Source organism: Hippichthys cyanospilos, chromosome 19 (assembly GCF_059441005.1).
Source record: "Hippichthys cyanospilos isolate Australia breed blue-spotted pipefish chromosome 19, RoL_Hcya_1.0, whole genome shotgun sequence".
NCBI classification, from domain to species: domain Eukaryota; kingdom Metazoa; phylum Chordata; class Actinopteri; order Syngnathiformes; family Syngnathidae; genus Hippichthys; species Hippichthys cyanospilos.
The window spans coordinates 10,975,737-10,991,436 of NC_142387.1; the positions used below are offsets into that span (position 1 = coordinate 10,975,737).

The 15,700-nt window shown below is 38.9% G+C and overlaps 1 protein-coding gene across 1 annotated transcript; it reads right to left on the bottom strand.

The window, feature by feature from the left end:
- Positions 1-383: 383 nt before the first annotated feature.
- slc35g2b (solute carrier family 35 member G2b) lies at positions 384-8,500 on the bottom strand. Its single transcript, XM_088402295.1, has 2 exons — positions 8,262-8,500; positions 384-5,824 (listed from the first exon to the last, which is right to left on the bottom strand). The coding sequence occupies exon 2, from the start codon at positions 5,795-5,797 to the stop codon at positions 4,547-4,549; it is 1,251 nt and encodes a 416-aa protein (XP_088258421.1). The 5' UTR covers positions 5,798-5,824; positions 8,262-8,500; the 3' UTR covers positions 384-4,546.
- Between the last annotated feature and the right edge of the window lie 7,200 nt (positions 8,501-15,700).

Consider the following 15,700-nt stretch of genomic DNA (forward strand, 5'->3'; position numbering starts at 1 on the left):
TTACAAAACGGCTTTAAATGAACATCTATGCAATATAATATTCTCATTTATGAGATGCACTTGTATTTATATACAAGTATTTACTGTATATGCAAGTATTTATATACAAGTGTCCAAATGATCAGCAAACTTTGTGTTGCCTACGAAAATGCATAATTGTATACAATTTAGTACACAAAATATTTGTCAGCCTTTTAGAAATGTCCTTAATTTTCGAACAGAATCGATTTTATTTATAAAATATATTACTGAAACACAGTCACATTATGCACAGTTTGAACATTTCCGAATACTACACCTGAATGTTTTTATTAAAAATCAGAAATGATCTAACTACCCTCAAACATTACTGCATAACAAAAACATTTCCGTTGAAAGCAAAATCTTTTTTTATCATGTTTATTCATCTTTCAATTGGAGATTCTCAACATTGACCAAAGAAGCAAACATGCAACGTGACAAAATGTTTATTCCAAATTAAAAAAAAGAAGAACTTTACCTTGAGAGACCGTTAGCGATGGCATTTACCGCGACTGTGAATACTGAATAACATAATTATGTAACAGAATTATTTTATGAAGAGACATGAAATGTTCTGTGTCCTGTAAATTGTAAAACATTCAACATCTGTGCTATGACTGCAGCAGCAGTCCAAATGAAAACATGTGTTACCCTAATTGCATCCAGCTGCATAGTCATGTCGAAATAGTGTACACCACTAATTGCCTTCATAATTAATTCACAATAATTGTATCACTGCATTGTACGTCCACTCATACAAAATGATGCACAAAGCAAGACGTTAGTGCCCTCTAGCGAACACATTTGGTAAATACAAGGTACCCAACAATCGACCATAACAATCTTGCAAAGGAAATCTTTTTTTTTTTTTTTTTTTGCTACGGTTAATTTTTATGCAAGTGCCTTTTTTTTGGTGGGAACTGTATTGGCATTTTCCCCTCTAATTCCAAAAGAAGGATGATGTCCTCCTAACGTATTATTTAAAAAAAAAAAAATAAAACTACCGAATGACAAAAAAAAAACATAACGCTGTTTTCTATTCACATTTTGCTTTTCCTTTGACCTTCTTTTTTTTTTTAGAACATCACCAATGCATTCTTCGTAAACGTCAAATCAGCAAATGTCAGGATCGTCGTAACCCGAGAACCCCCAGAATGACAGTTGATTAAATTCTCTCTGGGAAACGGCACAAACCAGCTGACTCAGCAGCAGCAGGCAACATGAGTCACAAGCCTGAGTTCGAACAGATGGCCACATGTCATCATCAGAGGATAGGCCAATTTAATAATGGCCTCGGGGAACAAGTTTTCAACGGGTTTAGATAGCAAACAGAAGCGAGCTGACGTCAAATACACATCGCTCTTTGCAGAGGTCTCCAACGTACGGCACGGGCGCCATTTTTGGCCCAACAACCACATTTCTGCGGCCAGTGGCTTAAGCTAAAACATTTTGACATGGCCCACAATGCAGTTTTAAAAAAACAATAAAAAGACTATGTTAGACTGTTAAAAATGTGGGGAAAAAAATCGAATTCATCTCATCACCTTCTTCTGCACATAAACTCTTTCAGTGCCAAGCGTTATCGGAAAATGAGGGCCAGAATATTTAGCATTGTCACTCGTCTTTCAAAGCCAACAGAATATTGTGTGCTATGTCTATTTAATATGGGCGGTATCATATGAAAGAATGATTTCTATTCTTACTTAGAATTGCATGTGGGTAATATCTTTGTTATATTGGGGAAACACTGCCATCCAATGGTCATAGTTATCACTACAGTGCTCATATTAGTTATGCATTAGTCAAGGTTGTCAGCTACCCACCATAAAAAAATGTGCATGAATTTTGCTGTTTACGATTTTAAAAGATGAACATTTTCGTCCATGGCACTGAAAGAGTTTAGTTATTTATGTAACTTGTGTTCAACTTCATAAGTTCCACTGTATAAAAAATAAAAAAAAACAACTATGTGATAATCATTTTATGAAGAGTGACAATGGTGTTTTGTTGTATAACTGTGACTGTTCGAGAAGTTGTTGACAGCCATCGTTCATTCCATTAGAATCTTCAAGGGGACATTTGGAAATTTGACATTTTAATGACTTTTATGCAAATTATCCCTGTTGTGTCTGCTCATTCATCAAGTGTGGAACTCAGCAAATATCAGATTTTTTGGGGGAGTTGCCCAATTTCTGAAAAACACTTGAAATGACAAGCAAGGCCATAAAGCTTCAGTCTCTGGTCGTCATGGTAACTAAAGTCTGATTTGCCATTGGCCCTCGAGTATGTGGGCTGGCTGACTTGCACAAGACACCAGATTTACAAAAGTACGTTACAGACATATCATTAAGACACCTGGGAAATGTCTCCTTTAAAACACCCACAAAATTGATGATTATGTTTTTCTCTTATGCCGACAATTTGACATTAACGCACGGGGGCGGGGCACCATTTTTAACGTACGAATATTAAGACATTAGTACACTACTGGCACTCTTCCAACAACTGGCACGACGATACAAAAAACAAAAACAAAAAAATCCGATGACGGCACAGACATTCTTTGAATTTCACAACCAAGCAAACACTGTAAACCAGAGGTTCTCAAACATTTTGGGTCCAGGGACCCCTCATGATACAACTTCCAACTCAACATTTTTATATATGCATCCGTAAATATTATGGCAATTATTTAAGCGACCTGTGTTGAATTCAATATTTATTCATTGTTACTAGCTGACAGGCGCTATTTACACCAATAACAAGGCTGAAAACAGAGGAGTTAGCTTCCAATTAAATCAAATTAATAAAATGAACCACTCCATGGCTGTGACTTAAATACACCGCAACTTTTTTGTGTGAATCAAATTTATGCCTGTGAGTATTGTAACAAGCAGATCATCAAAGATAAAATACTACTCTTTGTGATTCTAGGGCATTCCGCATTGTGCTATGTTAGCATTAAGCTAGCGGATGTCTGTCACAAAATTTGTATGTTTTTGTACATTTATTTACATGTTGAACTTCAATTTAACATGTCGATTTTACAGTAAACAGACAAACGGCTTAAAAAAAAGTATACGCTGTTTCTTTGTTGGTGAACTATGTGTGCAAGAGTAAATGAATACTTTAATGTGTATTATTTCAACCATTTTGGGTCATTTTCTTCCCCGTCGTTCTCGCAGTGTTTTAGAATGGCGCACTTCTGCTGGTGCGATAACTAAGTGGTTGTGCCATGTTGAACTTGGACATGTTGCCACCATCTGGGTGAAATTTCAGCTCCCTAGTGTCTATTCAATGCTTTCCCTTTGATGTGAAATGTAAAATAATGTTTCTTGCAAATAATTAGACCCAAGTTAGGGCTCAAAAATGCCCCAGGAACCCAGCACTCTGAAAAATATTTGGGTGGAAATAAGCCATGGGTCAGAAAAAAAAAAAAAAGAGAAAATTGGACCCAATTTACAAATATTTCAAGGCAAACCAAATTGTAATCTGCAGTCTGTTTTTTTTTTTTTTTTTTTTAACTTTACAGATGCCTGTACGCCCCAAACCGTGCCCGTTCATCTGCAAAACGGGCAATAGAAAACCCATTTTCCGTCAATGCTTACAGTCTGTCATTTGTTTTTTTGTTCTTTTCTCTTTATCATCATTCTGTGGCAAAATGGGCGGTGTCTGTCATTGACTGATTAATTTTGGGTAAAAAAAAACAATAAATAAATACTGTATTTTCCGCACTAAGGCACACCTAAAAGCCCTGAATTTTTTGCGTCTTATACCGCACATAAACCGCAAGTTTTAATTTTTGAAGAGTGAAAAAATAAAATGACGTATTCGCCATGTAAATTCTGCAATTTTTAGTTCGCATTTCAGTTCTAAATGTATTTTTTATAATTAACATTTTTAATAAAACCCAATGTGTATGTGTTCCAATTTTGAAGTAATTTATATGGGGACAAAGTGCAAAAACTATATTTTCAGGTTTTTGGTTGCAATTTGATTAAAAAAAATAAGTTTCATATTTATTTGAATCATAATTACATTCTTTTAAACTCTTGATTTGTCTTGGCATTGATCTAAACAGTCTTAATGTAATCAAGAGGTATTTTCCCCCATTTTCCAGATAGAACTTTCCACAAATCATCTTTATTCTTCATTTCTAATTGTCTAATAATAAAGTTTGACCGACGCACATAAATCAGTTTTGTTGACATTCCCTTTAGCTCCATCTGGTGGATTGATAACGCAAGCCCAACCACTACTGTAGCTTCTATTCTATGCACCGTATAATGTGGTGCGTATTATGTATGAAAACAGTTTTAAAATAGGCCATTCATTGAAGCTGAGCCTGATAATTCAGTGCACACGATAGTGCGGAAAATACGATACCCAAAAAGTTGGGTTGAATGGGCCTAACTGCGTTCCGTTTTTGACCCGCAACTGGGTTATTTTCGTCCCAACTGTTTTTAGAGTGCAGTTTGAGAACCACCGCTGTAAACAACAAAGACTAGGACAGCCACAAAATTCCTCATTTGATGGGCGAGTCGAGGATCTCCTGGTAGTCCTGCCGGACGGCCCTGCTCACCCGGTACAGCTTGAGCCCGGTGAGGGTGAAAACGCTGATCATGATGACCAGGCCGCCGATGACGTCATACACCGACGGGATCATTCTCAGCACGATGAGCTGCAGGAACATGGCCACCACGATCTCCAGGTGCTGCACGGTGCTCACTAAGGCCGGGTGGAACTTGTTGAGGGCGTAGTAGACGCCCAGGAACGCCACGGTGGAGCAGATGCAGATCCCGATCAGATATCCCCAAGTCTCGCCGTCCAGTGGAATGATGGGCTCCTGCATGATGAACATGGTGGACGCGCCCCAAACCGTGCCCGTCCAGCCGAAGGTGAAGAGCGCCGTCCACATGCTCACGCGTTCCTTGATTGCTCTGTAGACGATCATGGAGAGGGCGGCGGTCAGGCCGGCCATCACCGTCATGGTGTAGCCGAAAGCCTCCTTCCAAAAGCCGAGCCTGGACTTCTCCTCGTCCGCCACGTTGGGCACCATGACCAGGCACAGGCCGAACACGCTGCCCACCACCGTCACCACGTCCGTGTACGCCAGACGCTCGTCCAGCAGCAGGAACGCCAGAACGGCGCTGAAGACGGTGGTGGATGCGCGCCACATGATGGTACCGTTGCTGGGCGGCACGATGGCGAAGGACGTGTAGGCGCACGTGATGGAGATGACGTTGCACACGCCGTAGAAGAAGAGACGCAGCCGGTAGCCTTTGGGTCCGAAGGGCGCCTCGTGGTGATAGAAGACCACCAGGATGGAGAGCACCTGGATCACGGAGCGAATGAAGAGCAACTCCAGGGACGGCACCTTGGAGCGGTCCGCCGCCAGACGGGTGATCAAGGCCACGCAACCGTGCGCGACCGCCGCCCCGAAAAGAGCCATCCAGGTCACCCTGGAGGCCAGCACGTTGGCCTCCCCGAAGCTGGCCAACTGCCCGCCCACCCCTTTGTCCCGCGGGGCGCCGGAAGCCTTGGCCTGGGTCTCCATGGTTCCGAAGAAAGTCCTCCCACCTTTGCTCTCCGTCACCAGCCTCTTACCCGCGTTAGCTTCAGCGAACGCGCCGAAGTCTTCAAAGGAGGGGGCGTCATCGTAGCCCTCGTCGCCCGGCTGGGGGAAGTGGGTGGCGTACTTTACCGTCACCGCGTTGGGGTGAATCTTGACCCGCTTTTTGGAGCCGTACGGTAGCGAGGGTGACGACGTGTCCATCTTTTTTTCAGGAATCCAAACTTAAATCTGAAGAGATGTTGTGAGAGCTCATTAGGATGGAGTATGGTTAACATCTGTTTATTCTGCGTATCTGATTCATACGTACTTGTGAATATGATCAAACGTACTTGTCAGCTAAATGCTAAAAACATAGCGTTTATTCCCATATTGTCATGAGATTTTGACTAGCTTACCCCATAGCATTATGGGAAAAAAATGCTGTTTTCTTAGCAGTTAGCTAACAGTTCTATTAGAACGTATTTGCAAGTATGTTTAAACGTCTGAAAAGGGTCAGAGGGAACTTGGAGACTAAGCGCTGAAAACATATGCTTGTACGGGTTCCTAATGTAAACTTTGCAATCAAACAAATTCCATTTGCATGTATTTAGGAATGAACATTTTGAACCTCTGCCTGTTTTCATAATCTATGGTAATTTTTAGGCTCCTTTATGTTTTTTTTTATGCTTTTTGTTCAATGTGTCTCGATCAATAACCCAAATCGGGCTGAAATTGACACTGAGTGGTTGAAAACAATTCACAACATACTTGTAAGCTAGATGCTAAAAACAATGCATTTGTTCCCATAATGTCACGTGGGTGTCGACAAGCATACCCCATAGCATCATGGGAAAATGATACTGTTTATAGAATTCAGTTTTTACAAGTACATTTGAGCATATTTACAAGTACGTTGGAACATTTTTCCATGTACCTACGGGTAAGTACTTTTGGATGCATTTACTATTATGTTTGAACATGCTAAAAATAGCATTTGTTCCCATAATGCCAAGGGGTGTTGACAAATAAATGTTATTTTTAACATTCATCTTACAAGTATATTAAAACTTATTTGCAAGTACTTATGGATTTAAAAGTACATCCGAACACAGGGAAGACTTAATGCCTAAAATTGACCAGCATGCCCCATAAGTTATGAGGAAAAAAATGCTCTGTTTTTAGCGTTTAGCTTACAAGCAAGTTTTAATGTATTTGCAAGTGTGTTGGCACATACTTGCAGTAAATACGTTCGAAGGTATTAATGTGTTTTAACATACATGCTAAATGCTAAAAACATTGCAATTTCTTCCCATGATGCCATGAGGAGTTGACAAGTGTATCTTGTAGCATTACTGGCAAAAAAGCTATTTTTTAATGTTTAGTACGTCAAATATGAAAATGATACTTTGGCACCATCTTGTGGTCTTTCGGGGACAATGTCCGACAGTGTGTTGAAATGAGGGCTGCTTCATTTAACCAGGGCATAGGTTTATCCAAAAGAAAAAAAAACATTTGTTTCAATCTGTTAATTTTGTGATGCATGCCAAATTTTTCGTCATTAGCCCACTTCAAGCTGGACACCGCTCGAATGAAGCGAAAAAAAAATTGGGAGTGACAAACATCCAAAATACAATGAGGAGAATCCTGACGTCATTCGCCAGGTCACGCCCCTCTAAAAGCACCTCTATACAAACACGCTTTACACTTTTATCAAACTAGTGCACAGTATTTAATTACATTCACCGTTGGTTAATTATGTTTCCTATCTCATCTGTGATTACAGCTTCACCTAATTAAAAGATCCATGAGCATTTGCATTTTCTTCACTTGTGTTCCTTCTGTGCACCCTCGCCCACACAAAAAAATAGCACAGCTGCTGACATACATAAAAAAAAATTATATAAAGCGCATGTGTTAAACCCAACCATATCCGCCGTCATGCAAGTGAGTCCACTTCATTTTTTTTGCTGCTGAATAAATTTGTCCATTTTCGCAGAAAAAAAGTGTCCACCCAATTTAATCTCAGCTATTTTTCCAACTTTGCTCCAGACACGAGATCGTCAATAAAAATGAAACACTAATCATTGTGTAAATGCACAATATCGTTTCGAATTAGCAAGTGGTGATATTGTGGTGTTTTATACTGTATATGCCATGCAGCTTCACGTAAGCAAGTTGTGTGAAGCTGATTCAGTGTGATGGAGGTTGATATTACATAACAAGAGCGCGTGCACACACACACGGACACCCGCACAATACCAACGTGAGCTACTTATCGAATGGAAAGAAGATAAAAAGGTTAAAAAGCTAATGAGCCCGCGCCCCTTTCATTTTTTAATTGCTAATTATAGTTAACAACCCTTGTGTTACTTTTAGAGCAGAAAGACCACAAGGGGGCAGTGATGAGCAGTTATTCGCCATTCATTCAGTGCAGTACGCCACGCGTTTTACTAGACGCACGTTGACGTTTATTGATTGCTCGTAATTAGCATAATAAAAGGAATTTTTCATTGTTATAGCGACGCAAAATCACAATGCAGTGATTAAGATGTCAGTCCGATGGGTTAATTAAAAAAAAAAAGGATGTCTTGGAGTCAGGAGTCAATTAGACACATTTTCCACACATTATTATCATTTTGATTATTCGTATCGAGGAAAAGAAAAGATAATTAAAGCAATGGCTTACCTTGTATTCTTTAGATCGTTCCGGGTGTCATGAAAGAAGATTTGGCGTCATTTCTCCCCAAAGCCATTTCTCCATCTTCAACCCCTGCGACGAGTGGAGTGGAACGCGCGTCTGAGGGGATGGGGGGGCTGGTTAGGGGGTGGGGGTGGTGATCGCCGGGTGCGCGCTCTCGACGTTCCTCTCCCGACAAAACGTGGCGCTCTTCAGGGATGATGAAGAGGATGAGGATGAAGCTGAGGGTCTGCTGCTGGCGATGTTGGGGATGGAGACGAAGGAGAGGGGAGGGGGAGGGCCTGAGGGGGGGTTGTCCCTCCTCTTCCTCTTTCTGTAGCGCTTGAGAGTTTCGTTTTTTTTTTTTTTGGATGACGAAAATGACGTCGTGGCCTGATTTGTGAGAGGATTTTCTTACTACACTGCAAATAGGAAAATAATCTTGACATTTATTTCTTGACGCTTATAAACGTGCAGGAATAAAAAATACGGGAAAAGGATATTTTTTTTTATTGCTGAAACAATGCTAGACACTAGAGGACATCCTGGCCTTTTACAAATATGTCATTTGTCTTGCTGAGACAAAATGGACACAACAATGGACACAAACTAATTTACCTCAGGAAGATAGCTAATAAGTAAAATAATAATGATAATAATAAAATAAATAAAAGCAATTGAGCATGAGGCTCACTGGACTGGAAACGTCCAAACAAAACCCCAACATAGCTCATCCGAATCAATCTGATTGACTCCTTTGAACGTGTCTTCACATTTTGAATTGATTGCCATAATCCTCTCTTGACTTCCCATTAAACACAATCAAAACAAACCTAATGGGATCGCATTTCAGTTGAGCCGGTAAAGCCACTTCCAGGGGCCATATTAATTACTGCCCACATAAAGGTAATGCATAGAGAAAGGCCGTGATTCATCAGCATGAAAGCAGGGGCGAATACATTTATCAAAGGATATTGACGGGCTGACGTGCGGCGACTGCTTCCGTGTGATGAAAGGTCGGCCGTAAATTCATAGATGGGGGTAGGATGCTGAAAGGACTTCAATTAAATAAGGCAGTCTTTACTCCGGGCCAATGCGACCTGGAGCTCTGATTTGAATAAATGTCATATTATCTGTCACGAGCAGCCATTGTTGCCTTTGTGGAGAAGAGAAGCCAACAAGGACGTCATGTTTGTTGCAATAACTGGGTCAAAAGTCACATTATCCATCAGTAAAAGAACAAGCAAAACTTAAGGAGAAATTGCGTGTTTTAAATCTGGCTCGTCTGCCAGATCTTATTATCGCATGTCCGTATAATAGTTAACAAAATAAAGGCCGATTTTGTTTTGCAATTTAGCGATGAATTGATTCAAGTTCCAATTAATTGGCTCTTAAATTGAAAAGAAAACTGTATTGTTCTTGTCAAGGCATTAAATTAAATTTGGTGATACCTGCAGAAACACTGTAAAGATCTCACAATATTAAGAAGCACTCCTCAGATTTACTACTTTCCTAATTGGGCTTCGTTGGGATCTTGTGACGTTTCATAAAGGGCACAAAATGACTAATGGGTGAATTTGGGAATAGTGAACTGCCACTATGTTATATTTGTACCAATACTTGCCATCGTATTGACCAGGTACATTTAAAATGTGTAATGCTAAATTAATTAGCAGCTTTGTTATTTTTTGTGCATGTTAAAGGGGGAGTAACCCCCAAAATTTGATTTACCATTATGTTCTATATGCACCCATTAGACTAAAAAGGGCTTTTTGTGTAATATTGCATTTGTGAAATATGTCGTGAGCATCAAAATCTGCCTGTCACAATATCACACACTATCAACCATAATAAAGTGTTTAATCTATTGCATAAATAGAAAATATTGGGGTTTGACTTTCACTTAAACGCCGATTTATTTTCGTGTGCATATTACCATTTCAAAATTAGCGTCAGTAAAAGGCTTGTTTTGTCATTTGCTACTAAATTCCATATGCATCGCCACATAAAGTGAGTGTGAGGAGCATCAAAAAGCCATTAGCACAAAGTGAAACAGTTCCAGCTCAGGTAATTAGTTTGACCTACAGCCAACCGATAAGCGCGAGTTGCGATATAATAAAAAGATAAGAGGAGACAAGGATAATAGGGAGCCCTTTTACCATCTGTAGACTTCCATTTGCGATTAATGAACGAGTACACAGATTGAAGTCTGACTGAAGGTTGGAGTGACAGACAACATGATGCTAGTTTCGGAGTGCATCCCCTTAGACTCGATACTATGAATCATACATGCTGGGGGAAGTCAGCACTTTCTAAATGGGGCCTTTTCAAATATTCATGAAGGGAGGAGGATTCCAGCAATTCCTAAGTGGAGATTTTTTTAGGTTTATAAATATATCCCGGTGTACAAATGCAAAGGAAAGGCGCTTGAGAAATGGAGGCCGGAGCTAATACTTGTACGCTGATGCAGGGAATATAAAATGTGATCGAATACATTGTGTGTGTGTTTTAATGGAAATTGCAATCATTGGAGCAGAAAATTTTTACGCACATTTCATTTTCATTTTCCCATTATCAAGCTCGTAAGAGCGGCACAGTCCGAGGATCATTCATAACCGTAACGTGGCTGCAGCCGTTCATTTCCTGTTCCGATTTCTGCCCAAATTGAACGCAATCTGTGGTTTGACGATGAGCCAACTAACTTTTAAAACACAATTTGTCACAGCGGGAAATGATTTAAAGTGAATTCATTTGAATATACTCAATGCAGCTCTGCTTACCTTCCGGCTTTGGTGTTTCTGCATGATATGGTTCTCGATGTTTTTTGACAACTCCAGCCGTTGCTTGAAAGTGGCTGTGAATCTTCCCCTAGTCGAGGGATCTCGGCATTGTAGGTGTTCCATTTTGGATATTATCTGATACGTGACATCAAAAGCCAGCAGAATTCTTAGCGCCTCACTCACGTTCACATTTTTCCTCGTTAACCGTGAAAAACGAGGGAACGCTGAAAAAGCAAAACTGCACATCTGTATTGCTATTTGAAATGCAATGGTTACATTATACTGCTTTTGATTTATTTCCATGGTTTAAAAAACAACACAACAAATATACAAGGCCATGGGAAAAAAAAAGTTACAATAAAAGCCCCATTACTGCACTCTACCGCTCAAAATCGTAATCGAGTACCTCAGGCTTTTTTTTTGTGTCAGTTGGAATAAAGAATAACAATTTGTACTCCGAAATCCCACATTGAATTATTGCGTTTGTTGGCTCACGTACGCTGTGTTTTATCGAACCATTACTCAGCTCCAACGGGAGTGTATTTCACTCAGACATTCAATCTGACGTTCATTGCTTTTCTCGACGGTGCGAAAAAGCAAAACAAAACAGACACATAAAACTGAGCGAGGCAGCGACATGTTCGATGAGAAGCCTTAACGTGGCAGATGTCTCTCCTGTCAGGGATATTTGCCGTAGGACCGTTTTTTTTTTTTTTAATCCTCCTGAGAGCCAACCTATCCTGGCTATTTTTTTTTTAGGGCTATATTTTTTAACTCATTGGTGCTACCCTCTTAGTAGGTCCTAGTGTGCCCAGTAGAGGACATTCTACACTTTCAAACGAGTCTCGTATTTGGGTAGGACGCAATTCACTTTGCTGTCTTGATGAGACAAAAACGGAGACAACAGTGGACAAAAATGAATGGGTTGGCTCTCAGGAGGATATTTATATTTGGAACATGGATCTGAGATTCAGATTGGGTTTCTGAAGGTATCGGCAACTCTAATTTAATGCTTTGTAATGCTGTGATAGGAACAATGACATGTTTCGTTTCAAATTAAGAGCACATTAAGTGGAACATGAAACAACTTTTTGCTTAATTGCGTTAAAGTAACGACTTTGCAAACAGTATATGCATTCATTTTGTTAACATTCATATGTATGCGTCCTGGTAATAGTGATGCAACTTGAAAGACTCGTTCTCAAGGGTATGACGGGGTATGAGTAGAAATAGGGGTACATGAAAGGGGGGTAATTGAGATTCAGATTAGGTTTCTGAAGGTATCAGCAAATTTAATTTAATACTTTGTAATGCTGTTATTGGAACAATTAAATGTTTTTTTCAAATTAGGAGCAAATTGATTGGAACATGAAGCGAGTGTTTTTGTGTTATAGTGCCTCCTTTGCAAACTTTATATGATCTTATCTTAAGTTTTGGAGTTACTGAATAAAATACACCTAGAGATCTCATGGTGTCATTTTTTTGCGCTGGTTAAGGGGTATCTGGCTGAAAAAAATATTTCACACAGGGTACATCAAGGCTGAGAACCAATGTCATCGACAAAACACTATCGATTACTGTGACTGATGAGATTCCAATAGAGTCCAATACCTTGATCAAATATTTGACACATACATGCCTAGCCGGACACGCACAACCATTACAGGAGGTGTTCAACACACTTACACACAGTTCAAGGTACCCCGCAACCGTTATTGACCGACCACATAACCATTATCGCTCTGATGCTTTGTTACCAGAAAAATTGGTCAGCATTGACATGCAATACAAACGCCTGCATCTTGTATGTGTGTGTTTATGTGTTCTTGTCTTTCTATCATCATGCGGCGCAACCAGATGGATCACATTGCAGGAAGCATGAAAAGGGGGAGGCGGGGTGAGGGATGATTCAAAACGCTACATTTCAGTCAATGCGATTAGTTACTGCACACGGAACACAAGGAAGGCTAAAGCAGCTGAATTTAGCCAATCAATAGTGTAGCATTTTCCCTCTTATTGATTAGCTGGAAAGTGTGCGCAATTCTTGGCGAGCATAGAAATGGAGAAAAAGACCTGAATGTATTAAACTCATATAATGTTTAGAGAAATAAATGCATGAGAATTCAGAAACTCAACTCCGATTTTTTCGTAACCAATTTTTTAAAAAATATGACAGCAAAGAAAAAAATAATTCCAACAATCCTTAGTTGTAGAATACAATCGTAGTACCAAAACTGACCTGCGAGAGGCAGCACAGTGCCTATGGGCACCAAAACTGGCATACAAAGAAGAAAATGTAAGTGAATAGTAATCAGAGGCAAGTTATGTTTTCCAATCACATTTCATGAGAATTTACTCGATTAAATCGACAACTTATTTCAACTCAAAAGTAATCCATAATCAATTGCTCATAACCCTAAAATTGTTGTAAATATTCACAAACTTTTAAAGTTCACTGTGAAAGAAGAATTGAATTCAAAGTAATATGTTTACAAATTCAGCTTTTACTTTGGAAAGCAACACATAATATTTGAATCAATTTTACGATAGTACCAACCAAACCAATAAACAAATACTTTTCTTTTTAATAAATAATTATTTTGTGGACTGTCAATTGAAAATAATAAAGCCTCTTTGGAGTAACGATAGAAAGGAGGTCACACTTAAAAAAAGATTGGTTTGATTAATCGAAAAAATAATCGAAAGGTTAGTCAATAATTGGAGTATGTTATTTGTATTATTAGTTAGTATATATATATATATATATATATATATATATATATATATATATATATTATTAGTTTATATATATATATATATATATATATCTATATTTTTTTTTTTATATATATATATATATATATATATATATATTTTTTTTTTTAATTTTTTTTTTTCCCCCCTCTCATTATGGAAGATTGCACTGACTCACTGATGAAGTGGCAAAGCAAAGTGCTTGTTTCTGGCTCAGCTTCACTTTTTATTACAACCTGAGCACCGCTGAACCGTTTTTTTTTTTTTTTTTTTTTTTAATTTATTTTATACAGGCCCTTATTGGCCGTCTCCTGGGCCTCGAATGTGTGGGGTGCGCTTTACGCAAGCAGAAAGCTGTCAACAGGAGCAGCCAGGCGCAGCGCATTCACCGAAAATGCGACATCAGGGATAGCAGCGTTTTGCTAATCAGGTCACATGGATTTGATGTTTTATTCTCTTCTGTGTTTCGCCGCCGCAGAGATTTTCGTGTTCGGGTGGTGTGATGAAATAAGTGAGAGAACGAAAGAGCGGAGACCAAATTCCGCATGAGTCACGCCGAATGACGTGCGTGTTGATAGTTTAGCGCAGCCTGTCGAGATCTAACGGAAGCTGTATCCTTCCGATGAACGCATCAATTTCACTCATTTTTCTAAGCAATTTTATCATGTACAGAGGTGAAAACATTACTCCACGAAAAAGACTTTCATATCGGTTTGAAGCGATTCCAAACAGGGGTAAAATATTTTTCGCAGAGGATAAAGAATATATGTCTATTTTATGTTGTCTGTCTAGATGTGTTGCTGCACTGTTTTAATTTATTATCCACCAATACTTGCCACCCCCCCAAAAAAAACAACAACTAATCATTTCAAAGACCTATGTATTCCAATACAGCATTTCAAATTTATTGATGAACTCATTCACTGCCATTGACGACAATAGACGTCAAAAATTCATCCTTACTGGGTCAGTGAATGAAATTTTGACGACAGCAGCCGTCAATGGCAGCGAAAAAGTTACGCTCAATGATTTTGGAAATAAATGCTGTATAGGAATTGGTATGTCTTTAACCTTTGGGGGAAATTTTGACACAAATTTGGCTTTTTGATGAAAGATATCAAAAGAAAAGCATACAAAAAAGACATTAGGAGGCTAAAATATTGCATGGATTGTCAAAAATTGAGGACTTACAATATGCCACACAGCTGTCCCTTCTAAATGCTTGCAAACAGGAAGTCGAGAGTACACTCTATAGGTGACAAATTTAGCCCATTTCGGGCTTATTTACTGCTATTCAAAATGGGGAATATTGTCAGTTTTGGACATATTGAAAACCAGATGTTTTATCATGCATTTCCCACAATTTATGGATTAATCGTTTTATCGGCAACTGACAAAAGGGACACAATAGAAATTTTTGTATTGACACCCCAAAACCATCGATGGTGCTAGCGGACAATTTATGACATTTTTAAGCCTTTCAATTACTTCAATGATTGGCTTAGCCTGGACTCGCATAATGCACAACTCTTCAAAAACCATAATAGTCTAATGATAACACAATAAATATTCCCATTTCAATTTCATAAATGTATATTTTGAAAGTAAATATATATTTATATTTGATGATGTTATGACCCTTTCAAAGTCAGCCCAAGTTGGGTGATAATAAGGCCAGGCGAGTGAACATTCCTGACACTCACAGGTTAAAATGATCTGTTGTATTTTGCGTGTCAAAAGTATCAATACTTGGAATCAGTGGCTGCAACTACTCAATATCGAAGAGTACTTCTACTCTTATTGGTCAGAAAAAAGATGGTACTGAACATGCCTACTGCAAATTCCACCAAATACCTAGTAAATTGTTGTTTGCATGTTTTTTTGTGCAAAATTAAACTAGCGTCTATGATAATA

What these genes read in the sequence shown, in the direction of transcription:
- slc35g2b (XM_088402295.1), bottom strand. Translation starts at nt 5,797, where the DNA reads ATGGACACGTCGTCACCCTCGCTACCGTACGGCTCCAAAAAGCGGGTC.